General features: G+C 47.5%; 1 protein-coding gene across 1 annotated transcript in view; it reads left to right on the plus strand.

Moving 5' to 3' along the window:
- Window positions 1–4,103: 4,103 nt before the first annotated feature.
- The window catches only part of LOC115082167 (E1A-binding protein p400-like), a gene marked incomplete at its 3' end in the record, with an annotated part of 153,268 nt that continues 144,469 nt past the window's right edge, over window positions 4,104–12,902 (plus strand). Inside the window, 2 exon segments of the mRNA XM_029586424.1 lie at window positions 4,104–4,242; window positions 4,360–4,559. Of these exon segments, the coding sequence (XP_029442284.1) occupies window positions 4,104–4,242; window positions 4,360–4,559 (339 nt within the window).

The raw sequence follows: 12,902 nt of genomic DNA on the forward strand, positions 1-12,902 counted from the left end.
CTTTTGAGGCCGAAAGCCGAACAGAGATGGTTCCGGCCAGAGGGGGTCTGGATCCAAGTCCGTCCAATGAGTTGGGCTGGTCCACTACTCGGTGCTAGTCATAGGGGGGATCGGTTAACTCTTTTCTATGAGGAGTGAGCCAAGGTCACGACGGACCAATAGGTCCTAAGTGTGATAAGACCAGGTTTAGCTTTAGAATTTGCTGTCCCTCTAAAGGATTTATTCATGGTGTCTCCTTGCATCTCCGTAAACAAAAACGCAGGTGGTACAGGAAACCACCAATTGTTTAAAGATGCTGGGAGCCATTGTACCCGTACTCATAGAGGAATGGGGGATGGGGAGGTATTCCATTTATTTTGTGGTCTCAAAGAAGGAAGGGACCTTCCGCCCAATTTTGGATCTAAAAATGGTGAACATTGCTCTAAAAGTTCCTTGTTTTCAGATGGAGTCCTTGCCTCGGTAATTGCAGCGGTGTGCAAAGGAGAGTTTTTGGCTTCTCTAGATTTGACTGAAGTGTACTTACACATAGCGATCTGGTTGGATCATCAGAGATTCCTGAGGTTCATGATTCTCGAGACACATTTTCAAATTTGTGCCCTTACATTCGGGTTAGCGACGGCTCAGAGAACTTTCACCAAGGTGATGGTCGTGGTGGCGGCGGTTATCAGGAAGGAGGGCATTCTAGTTCACCCATGTCAGGATGATTGGCTTATTTGAGCAAAGTCAGAGGTTCTTTGCACACATGCAGTGGAGTTGGTACTGCAGCGGCTAAGATCCCTGGGTTGTGTTGTGAATCTGTCGAAAAGTCAACTTACCCCTTCTCAGGTGTTGGAGTTCCTCTGAGTGCATTTTGACACCAGGATCAGGAAAGTGTTTCTAACCAGGGAACGCATTTGCAGACTTCAGAGGCGGGTTCACAGCTTGTTGGAGAGAGCGGTTCCCAAGGTGTGGAATTACCTGCAAGTTCTCGGCTCCATGGATTCCTTGTTGGAATTGATTCCTTGGGCATGTGTTCATATGAGGCCTCTGCAGAGTGCATTGCTTTCCCAGTGGGATCCGTTGTCAGAACAGTTTCATCTACCTCTACATTTAACGGAAACGGCAAGGTGCAGTCTCTCATGATGGCTTGGTCGAGACCACTTGAGTCGGGGTGTAGGCTTGGAGGTTCCAAATTGGATAATAGTCATAACCGATGCCAGTCTCCCCAGTTGGGGAGCTGTATACCAGACTCAATCGGCGCAGAGCCGGTGGTCAGCGGAAGAGGCAACATGGTCTATCAATCGCTTAGAGATAAGAGCGGTGTGTTCGCGTTGCGTGCCTTTCTACCTCTTTTACGAGGGCAGCCTTAAGGATTTAGTTGAACAATGCGACAACAGTGGCTTACATCAACCGACAGGATGGTACCAAGAGTCAGGCAGTGGCTCAAGAAGCCCAGGAGTTAATTCGCTGGGCAAAGCAAATCTGGAATTATTGGCGGCTTCTCATATACCTGGGATAAACAGTGTAGAAGCAGATTTTCTCAGTTGTCGACAGCTGGATCCCGGAGAGTGGGAGTTGTCGGAGGTCGCAATGCGGCTTATCCATCACAAATCCATGTCCTGCATGGATTTGATGGCAACTCAAAGGAATGCCAAGGCGCCATGCTTCTTCAGTCGCAGAAGAGAACACGTAGTGGATGGGGTTGATGTCTTAGTACTCCTGTGGCTGCAAGGGATTCTCCTGTACATATTTCCTCCGTGGCCACTGGTGAGCAAAGTGTGGTGAATAGAGATCCATCCAGGAGAGATAATTCTAGTGGTGCCGGAGTTGTCTCGGTGGCCATGATTTGCAGATTTGATCAATCTAGTGGTGGACAGCCCATTGCGTCTTGCTCATCTTCCAAATCTTCTGCACCAAGGTCCCATATTTTTTGAATTGTGAAGAGAGATCGCTGAAAAGAGAACAGTGAGCATGAGACACGCCCCTTTTGTGACATCATCCCACCCAGCGTCAAGCCGGTAAACGGCGCCATTCCACCTGGCGTCGCGTGCCGAAGGGGCATGACAAAGGGGCACTCCCTTTGTGCACCCCTTCGTGCAACCCTTTGTGCCACCTTTTTTTGTTTTTCAACTTCTATGTTTTCTTTTACTACTTCTTGTTTACATTTCTCTTTTCTTAGTTGTTATCCCTTGTTAACAATTTTCTTGTTATTAATGTTTCAATGTATTTGACAAAGGTAACATTTTTCCTGCATGTTCTGTTTTAATGTAAACCAGCATGATTTGTATTTTATACAAGAATGTCTGTATATAAAAACTATAAATAAAATAAATAAATATTTTCAGATCAGGCAGCTCGCTTCTGTCTCACGGCTTGGCTTTTGAAAGGAAGTGTCTAAAGGTGGAAAGGGTATCTTGAGGATGTCATTTCCACTCTCCTGCAAGCTAGAAAGACTTCGACATCCTTAGCCTATTTGAAAGTGTGGAGAATTTTTGAGACTTTGTGCACAGAGCAGGGGGTTGACCCTACTCGAGCGTCTGTGGCGCACATTTTGACCTTCTTATAACGGGGGTTGATAAAGGGTTTGGTCTTTAACTCCCTCAGAGTCCAGGTGGTGGCATTGGGCTGTCTTAGAGGCAAGGTGCAGGGAGCAGCCCTAGCCGCACATCCAGATGTGGTGCATTTTCTCTGGAGGGCGAAACATTTGTGGCCTCTAGTTTGGAAGTTGTGCCGCCCGTGGAGCCTTAACTTGGTCCTTAAGGGGAAGTGTGTGGCTCTGTTCAAGCCACTTAGAACGGCAACTATGAAGGATCTTATCTTAAAGGTTGTTTTTTTGATGGCAATTTGTTCCGTTAGGAGAATTTCAGAACTACATACTCTGTCATGTAAGGATCCCTTTCTGAGGATTACGGACTCTGGAGTCTCTCTGCGTACAATTCCTTCCATTCGTCTTTTCACTTGAATCAATCGTTAGAGCTTCTGGCCTTCCCAAATCTGGATGCGGTGGCGCTTCACATGAGGGAATTATGGCTCTTGGATGTGAAACATGTCTTGTTATGGTATCTCAAAGTCACCAATAGCTTTTGACTGTCGGATCATCTTTTTGTGCTGTGGAGTGGTGCAAAAAAGGGACATAAGGCTTCAAAGTCCACCATAGTGTGGTGGTTGAAAGAAGTGATAGGTTCGGCATACATCTGTCCTGAGGGGTTAAGGGCTCACTCTACTTGATCGCAAGCGGCATCCTGGGCCAAATGTCAACAAGTATCGCCAAATGAGATTTAAGGGCAGCTGCTTGGAAGTTGTTGCACGCTTTTGCCAAACATTATTGTTTGGATGTCTAGGCTCCAGATGCCATGGGCTTTGGTGAAAGTGTGCTTCGAATGGGACTGTCTCAGTTCCACCCTGTTTAGGGAAGCTTGAGTACATCCCAGGAGTCTGGACTGAGCTGGTGCATACAGAGAAAGGAAAATTGGTTTTTACCTGCTTATTTTCGTTCCTGCAGTACCACAGATCAGTCCAGAGTTCCACCCAGTTGATGTGGGGAGAATTAAAGAGTCCGCTTGAACTGTTATTGTAAATAGACTGAAGAATGGCTCAGTTTCCTTAGTTTTCTAAAGTTGTTAAGGTTGGAAAGGTTCATTCCCATTATAAGGGTCCACTTCCTAGTGCTTGTTCAGAGGAACGTGATTGTTTTCTCGTATTTATGCTCATTAGTATCTTGGCTTGGGTACATGTCAGTACTGAGGGACTGCAGATGCCATACCAGGTTATGTGGCAGTGTCGGCAAAACTTTCTCTATTTCCATCTGCTTGGATGGGAGGCAGAACCCAAGAGTCTGGATTGATCTGTGGTACTACAGGAACAAAACTTAGCAGGTAAGAACTAATTTTCCTGTACTTGCCAGGTACTTTTAACTTGGATTGGCAATTGTTGGAAACAGGATGCTGGGCTTGATGGACTCTTGGTCTGACTTGGTATGACAACTTCTTATTTCTTATGTGGGTTTTTAGCTCTCAACAGTAAACACAGTGGATTTTTCAATTGTTGATATATAGCGTATAGCATTAGTTAAGTGATAGCATTGTTATTATATGTAACTGCTTATTACTATATGAACAGTCAGAATGTATCATCCTATGCACTTTGTTTGTCCAGCTGACCTGCCTCTGGATGTCTTGAAGAAGCAGTATGAAGGGGCATATTCTGAGAACTTCCATTGGCCCCAACCCATGTCTGATAGTGAAGAGGAGCCAAGTGATCAAGGTTAGCCTCACTTTTCCCATCGTTATGTGCGAAAGGTGGAAAAACTGCACAGATGTAAGCTCAGGGGATCAAGCTGGGTAAATTAGATTTTTTAAGTTTTTTTCTGCTTGTTTGCAGAAACGGACGGCTCTCCTATGGAGAATGCCCCGAAGCAGGTGGTGCTCATAGATTCTCTGTTGTGCATCGACCAACAGAAAGATGTTGAGAGGACAGGCACTGGACAAGGAACGGCAAAGAAACATGCGCGAGACATTGCAGAGGTGGCTGCTGCGGCCGAGCTGCTGTTACCCAGAGGCAGTGCTCGCATCTCTGCTGCGGTAAGGCAGGGATTTCATTGTTACTGTTTCCCATTTTTCAGGAGAAGGATTTATGTTTAAACAATTTTTATTGGTTTTTGTTCTTACACCAGATAAATACAACAATGAGGAAGGTGGGGTTCTGACCTTACCTCAATAGAACATAACCAAACCTTAGAGTTCCACAGTCCAGGCTCCCCTATGTGCCTTCCCTCCTCCCTTTATCCCCCCATGAACTACCCACCCCAACCCCCTCCCCTACTGTCTATTAAAATGAGGTGAGTCCAAAGTGATGATTATCCAACGTAATGTCCCCTGGGTATCCTAACAGGCCAAGGATGGCCAGGCTGCGAGCACGAGGTGGTAGGTGCTGTAGGTAGGAATTCCATACCAAGAGAAATAGTTGTCGCTGGCGTGGGGATTCTCGAGATGCCAAGCTCTCCATGGTTATCAGGGCGTGAAATTGGTTTCTCCAAGCCCAAAAAAACGGCAGGGCTATAGAACGCCACACTGATAGAATTACCTTTTTTCCAACTAGATCAGCTTTTTGCAGTAGAATGCGTAAGCCAGGATTTCAAATCCAAATCGGGGAGATGCATCCAAATAGCAGCCACATAGGGGACACAGGAAAAGCCACATCCAGTATGTCCGCCATATAATCCGCCACCCAACGCCAAAGGCATCACACTGGGGGGCAGGATCAGAAAACATAAGGTACCTATGGTGACAGTACAGTGGGTACATTCGGCTGATTGCGTTATAGTTAATTGACTTGCCACCTGAGGGGACACATATGCACGACATAAAAATTTAAATTGCAACTCCCTGTAATACATATTGGTAGAGATCCTGGCTATATGCCGAAAACACATCCGTAAAATATTGTGGGTCACCGTAAAGTCCCCATCCCGATTCCAACGAGCTTCCAGAAGGGAATATATATCCAGCTGTACCTTGTGACAGGGATACTTATAGTTGACGGACAGAGAGGAAACTTTAGAACGCTCAAAGTGAAACACTTGGTCCAGTGTTAAAAATACCGAAGGGTGCTTAGAGACTTCAGGCAAGGCATTAACATAATGATGTATCTGCAGATATGGAAAAGTATGAGAAACCCCCAGGCCATAAACCTGGCCAAACTCTGCAAAGTCTAAGATCCGCCCATCCCGGGAGAGCAATTGCCCCAGACAAGTAAGGCCCTTAGACTCCCACACCCGAAAATGACCCGATTGAGACCCTGGGATAAATTCAGCATTCCCCATGATTGGAAGGAAATGGGCGCACAATCTGGAGATCTGCAATAGTTTGGTTAACCGCACCCAAGTTTGTCTGATTGGCTTAAGCAGTGCTGACTGGGTTAAGAAAGTGGAAAGATGCGAGGACTGAGACTGGAAAACATATGTGAGAGCTCGCGGGTATGTTACCTCAACGTCCGTTACCAGTTGGACAAAGTGAGATTGGCTCAATAGCCAATCCCGAATTACTCGTAAGTTACATGCTAAATTATATAGAGCTAAATCTGGGAGCCCCAGACCCCCATCCCCCCAATACGCCTGTAATCAAGAAAGAGGAGTCCTAGATTTCCCACCTCGCCAGACAAAACATCTAATTTAGCCAGATCTCTCCTTTTCAGCCATAAGGGCATATTCTGCAGAAGGTAAAGCCATTTCGGTAGGATGACCATTTTAAATAAGTTTATGCAGCCGCTCAGAGAGAGTGGCAGGGTACCCCAAGTATTTAATAAATCCTGAGTGTCTCGAAGCAACCCTGGTATATTCGTCTTGTAAATCTGCTCCGGGTCAGAGGGGAGGAACACACCCAGATAACGAATGCTGTCCCCAGCCCATTGCAAAGGAAATGTGTCCGGCCATTGATCCTTCAATGCATCTGGAAACGCTAATGCAGAGGACTTGGACTCATTTAGTCTTAGCCCCGAAAAAACCCCAAAGCTCCATATCAACCGCAACAAAGGGGACAACGAGGTCTGAGGATTAGTAATAAAAACCAACAAATCTTCCGCGAAAGCCACACATTTAAAAATGTTAGGCCCTACTTGGACACCTCGGATTTCGAGCTGGAGCTCTATGGCAAGCAAAAGGGGTTCCAATTGTAAAATAAACAGTAAAGGGGACAGGGGGCACCCCTGCTGCGTACCCCGTGTCACAGAAAATTCAGATTGTGCCCTGTTAACGGTAATCAGGGCCTGTGGCATTAGATGGCATTAGAAAAAAAACCCTCAAACCCATCTTTTGCAATATATAAAAGAGATAATGCCACTCCACCCTATCAAAGGCCTTTTCGGCATCGAAACTAATGGTCAAATAAGGGGTAGACATTTGTTGGCAAATAGTCATTGTAGTCAACACTCTGCATATGTTGGCCAAAGCATACCGCTGGCGCATGAACCCTACCTGATGGTCACCAATAAGAGTGGGGAGGATAATTGCTAGCCTGTCAGCCAATATCTTGGCTAACAATTTCTGGTTGTAATTAAGTAGAGAGATTGGGCGATATAATTCAGGGGAGAGTACATCTTTGCCTACTTTTGGGATGAGAGAAATATGCGCTAGGTTCGCATTAACAGGGAATGAATCCTGATCTATTAAGGCCGTGAATGCCAAGGCCAGCGGACGAGATACCTGTCCTTCAAGAAGCTTAAATAACTCCGCTGTATATCCATCAGGCCCCGGAGCCTTAAAACGTTTGGAGCGCAGAATGGCGAGTCGAACCTCCTCCTCCGTTACAGGCAAATTAAGGCCGTCGCGCTGTTCCCTTGTTAAGCAGGGAAGGGAGAGTTGCGCGCAAAACCTGTCATAGGCCTCCGCATTCCACCCTTCTGTGGCATATAAAGGCGAGAAAAAATCCCCAAAACAATTTAAAATAGCGGGAGTATCCCTTACCACGTGGCCAGTGGAGCCACGCATCGCTGGGATAAAGCGACTAGAGTGCATGGATCTAATGAAATTTGACATCATCTTCCCCGCTTTATTGCTGTATTGATGGAACCGATATTTATAGTATAACAAACTTTTTTGGCTTGTTGATGAATTAGGGAATTTAACACGTATTGTTGGGATAAATACAAGGTTCTCAGCACCTTCGTTCCCGAGGTAGCCAACTTAAGTCGAGTTTTGCGTAGTTGAGCACTAAGGGACAAAATGCGCGACATACAAAATTATTTCGTCCCGCAATACTGCTTTTGCCGCTTACCAAAATAATACAGGTTGAGATTCGTGAGCCTTATTAAGAAGCACATAATCGGTCCATTTGGTCCGTACAAAATCCCGAAATTTTTCGTCTGAGGCCAGATTCGCGCTGAGGGCCCAGTATCGAAAAACTGAAAATCTACCCACACCGGGGCATGGTCCGAAATCACAATGTTGTCGGTGCCAGCATCCCAGACAAGAAAAAACATGTGTGCTAATGAGAAAATAATCTAAAGGTGAAAGGGTCGCATGCGCACGTGAGACATGTGTAAAGTCCTTCTCGGTCGGGTGGAGAGTTCACCAAGCGACTAACAGATGCAGAGTATTTTCCAGCAATTCAGGGCCCTTACCCTGGCCCGGTTCTCGGCAGCGCCCCTGGGAAGCGTCCACTTGGGGATCTCGGATGGTATTAAAATCCCCCCCCCCCCCCCCCGACAATCAAAATGTCTAATAAATAGGGGATCAAATGAGCATAAAGTCCTCTGAAAAAACAAGAGTCATAGGTATTAGGTGCATAGATATTACACATTACTACTGTTTGCTGGAAAAGTTCAGTAACCAAAATGAGGTATCGGCCCTGAGGAGAAGGATTTATTTGATACACAGCACAGACATGGGAGTGTGGGCATTTCAGTAAAGTAGTAAAGCCACAAAAGAAATCTTGAATCCAATTAAGATCTTAACACAGTTTCTGTACTGAAAAGTGATGTATGCATGGAACAGCCTCCCAGTTGAGGTGGGAGAGACAAAAACAATTGGAGAATACAAAAAAAGCCTGGGATAAGCACAGAGGGTTCCTGGTTATAAAGCAGTGAGGGGAAAGCCAGAGATCAGCAGGGCTCTGTGGTAGTGCCCAGGAATGAAATTTGGCAGGCCAGATGGGTCTTGCTGTTTTTGTTTTTTTTTTCTGACGCCATATTTCATGGAAGTTAAGAAGCATGCTGAAACCTCTGCAGTGGATGACCGCCTACCCTAACTTGTGCAAGTCATGTAGGTTTCAAGGTGTGTTGATGTGGAAATGCTGTTACTGCCCCAGTTATAGCAGACCATCATTAGCAGACCAGTATTTGAACCCATAAGTTTCAGGAGTTTTCCAGACTTGTGTTCTAAATCTTAAATCTTCTCCTCTAGTATAAGATGCATACAGATGGTTTGACTCCTCTCATTCCTGGACAAAGGCCTTCTTATTTGTACCCCAGATCAGTCCAGACAAAGTGAGTTTTGTATCCCTACCAGCAGATGGAGGCAGAAAAAAACATTTGAGGCACTGCTACTTATCCAAGAGTGCCACCTGCAGTCCTTCAGTATTTCTCTGTCTCCAGCAGATGGTAGACAAATGAACCTGCAGTCTGAGAGAGTAGTTTAAAAAAAAAATAGAAAAGAGAAATATCCATGTCAGATATCAGCTTGGAGTACTCCCTGAGGTATTAGGAGCCTTTGTGGACCTTTCCTCAGGTGAGGCTGGGTATGCGGCTGGTTGGCAATCCCTGGACTGGCTCTGCTTGCCCATCCTGGGGGCCAGGTAGCCAGGGGTCCTGGTTTCCTCATTCCCTTGAAGGGCTTCTCTTCCATGCTGAAGGCCAGCAGCAGGAAAGTATATCCTCTGGGGTAGTTTTTTTTTCATCTACTGCTGTGGCTCCTTAAAAAAAAAAGAAGAGGAAGTTAAAGGAAGTGGCCTAGCTGCTGCCAGGTGGCGATTACTGGGGGGATAAGTTTGTTTTGGCGTTCCCGATGAAGCCAGAGGATCTGGGGCTCATTGGAGGCAGGGACCAGGGTCATTGCAGGAAGTTCTGCAGCGAGCGGCTCGCCCACGTAAGCCCGATGGAGCCGGCTTCTCAACACGGCAGAACCTGTTGGGCCTGAGGCTCGCAGTGCAGTTAGCTTAATGCGCCTGTGCTTTGCAGTGTCTGCCTTCGGAGGTGAGAGAATCTCCGCAGAGGCTGCAGGGGGTTGGAGGGTCACTTGCTCGGCAGGACCTATGGTGGATGCTCCTAGTGGGGCTGAAAGCGCAGCAGTCTTGGCTGAGGCACATGGCAGGCAGGTAGCAGTGCCTTCAGGGTCTGGGGATTCCCCTCCTCCACTTTCTTTGATGTTGCAGTCATCCGGGGACGATTTTGAAGATGTAGGGGGGATCCAGATGAGGAACCTGATGGGAATCTTGAGGAATTGACAGTGGACTTTGTTCTTTTTCTCCACAAGGACATGGCAGCGGGGGAGCTGCAATGTCCCTCGAAGAGGCCCATGTTGGCCCCTTTTGAAGGGTCGGGGGTCTTTGTTTTGTCATCTGGAGCTGGCATCTCCCTCACAGGAGGGGGATAGTAATACTGAGGATTTACAGGATTCTGATGATCCACAATGGCAGGAGATGACCCGGGAGAGGACCTCACAGTGGGCGATCTGACCAGTGACCCAGGGACGAATAAGGATATGGGTGACCTGGATGAGGGACTGGCTATGGAAGGAGATGGACCCGAAGGTTGTCTGTCTGTTCCAGAAGGAAGAGTTGAGACCTCACATCCCTCACATTTTGGAGGAGCTGGGGATCAAGGTTACCCAGGAGGATTCTGATGATGAGGGCATGGACCCTGTTCTAGATGGACTGCGGGGGCTGCCGAAGGCTTTTCCATTGCCCAAGAAGGTGAAAAAGCTGGTGAGCCAGGAGTGGGATTCTCCAGAGGCTGGCATGAAAGTCAGTAGGGAGATGGCGAAGTTGTACCTGCTGATGGAGAAGACCTTAGAGCACTTGAAGCTGCTGAAGGTGGATGTGACATTCTCAACGGTCATTAAAAAGATGACTGTCCCAGTGGTGGATCTGCTGCGCTAAAGGATGTCCAGGACTGCAAACTGGAAATTCAGTTGAAAAGGATGTTTGAAGTTTCAGCCTTGATTCTCCAGGCGGCAGTCTGTGGTAGCCTGATGCAGAGGGCTTGTTTGTTTTGGGTGCAGAAGGCTCAGGAGAATGAGCCCACCTCTGTGGACTCCAAGCTGGTGGCCCGGTTGGAAGGTGGGGTGCCTATGTGGCCGATGCCTTGTATGACTTGGTCCGGACATCAGCCAGGTCTATGGTCTCCATGGTGGTAGCGAGGAGACTCCTGTGGTTACCTAATTGGTCAGTGGATGTGTGGTCTAAGTTGCAGCTGTGTAATCTTCCTTTCAAGGGAAAGCTGCTGTTTGGAGCAGTTGATGAAGCATCTAGGGGAATACAAAAGGAATAAGTTGCTAGAGGATAAGAAAAGTGTCAAGAAGATCTTCCCACCACGATCTCATTTTCAGGATATGAGACAATTTGTCTAGCAGGAGTGCTATGGTATCAGGGTAGAAGCATACCTCGGGAAGACAGCAGTCCTTTCAGGAGTCCCGCAGGACTTCCAGGGATGGGTTCTAGTCAGGGGACCGGAGGAGGAAAAACCTTGCAATGAAGTTGGGCTGGTCTGCTCTTTAGTGGAATCTGTAGGAGGGAGGTTATCCCTGTTCTATGAACAATGGTCCAAGATCACGTCAGACCAGTGGGTTCCAGAGATAAGAGAAGGCTATGCCTTAGAATTTTCTCATCCAATCAGAGAGGTCTTCGTGGTATCCTATTGCGTCTCCCGAACCAAACAGGAGATGGTATGGATTACGCTGCACCACCTGCAAAGGCTGGAAGCGATTTATACTGGTTCCACCACTGGAAAGAGGCCGGGGAAGGTACTCGATTTATTTTGTCATTCCCAAAAAGGGCACATTTTGGCTCATTCTGGATCTCCAGAAAATCAACACGGCACTGCGAGTGCCGCATTTTTGGATGGACATGCTGTGTACGGTGATCACAGCGATCTGGAAAGGAGAGTTTCTGGCATCTCTGGATCTGATAGAAGTCTATATGCATATAGCCATCTGGGAGGACCACCAGAAACTGGGGCAGCATTTCCAATTTTAGGCTCTTTCCGGCCTAGCAACAGCACCACGAACATTCACAAAGGTGATGGTGTTGGTAGCTGCAGCCCTGAGAAAGGAGGGGATTCTTGTCCACCCTTATCTGGATGACTGGCTCATTCGGCGAAGTTCGCAGGGGACTGTCATCAGGTGGTGCGCTGGGCTGTGTGATAAACTTGTTCAAAAGTCATCTATGGCCGACCCAGTCGTTGGAATATCTGGGAGCATGCTTCGATAGCTGGCTTGGCAGAGTCTTTCTTACCCCAGAGAGGGTGACAAAGATCCAGGCTCTGCCAGTTCCCGGAGCATGGGATTACTTACAGGTTCTGGGCTCTATGGCATCTACGCTAGATTTGGTGCTGTGAGCTTTTGCCCTCATGAGGCCTCGTCACATGGTGCTGTTGTCCCATTGGAACCCATTGTCAGAGGAGTATCAGTGGGCTTTACTGCTGTAGGGAACATCCAGATCCTGTCTCTTAAGGTGGCTATCTCGCCACAATTTGGAGAAGTGGGTGGACCTGGAAACTCCGGACTGGATGGTGATGACCACAAATGCCAGTCTCAGTGGTTGGGGCCTTCTATCAGGAGCGGATGGCCCAAGGTCGATGGTCACCTGTGGAAGTGGCCTGATCGATTAATTGTTTGGAAACAAGAGTGGTTCACAGGGCGTTGATATTTTTCCTCCCTCAAGTCCAGGGGCGAGTGATGACAGTATTCTCTGACAATGTCACAATGGTGACGTATATCAACTGTCAGGGCGGGACGAAGAGCCATGCTGAGGCTCAGGAGGCCCAGGAGCTGTTTGTCTGAGCAGAGCAGCATCTGGAGGGGATAGCGGCATCACGTCACTGGAGTGGATAATGTGCAGGTGGACTATTTCAGCAGGCAACAGTTGGATCCAGGAGAATTGGGAGTTGTCAGCACAGGCCTTCAACCTTATTCAATCCTGCTGGGGCAGTCCCAGCTGGATCTGATGGCGTCACAGAGCAATGCCAAGGCGGTGCAGTTTTTCAGTCACTGGCAAGAGGTCAGAGCTGAGGGAATAGACGTGGCTGACAGGAATTCTGCAGTATGTTTTTCTTCCATGGCCATTAATAGAACGCATATTGTGGCGCATAGAGGGGCATCCAGGAAGGGTCATGCTGGTGGCACCAGAGTGGCCGCACTGTCCATGATTCACAGATCTGATTTATCTTGCGGTAGACAGGCCCCTCCAGTTAGCTCATCTGTAGGGGATGCTGCG

This window comes from Rhinatrema bivittatum, unplaced genomic scaffold (assembly GCF_901001135.1).
Source record: "Rhinatrema bivittatum unplaced genomic scaffold, aRhiBiv1.1, whole genome shotgun sequence".
Taxonomy (NCBI): domain Eukaryota; kingdom Metazoa; phylum Chordata; class Amphibia; order Gymnophiona; family Rhinatrematidae; genus Rhinatrema; species Rhinatrema bivittatum.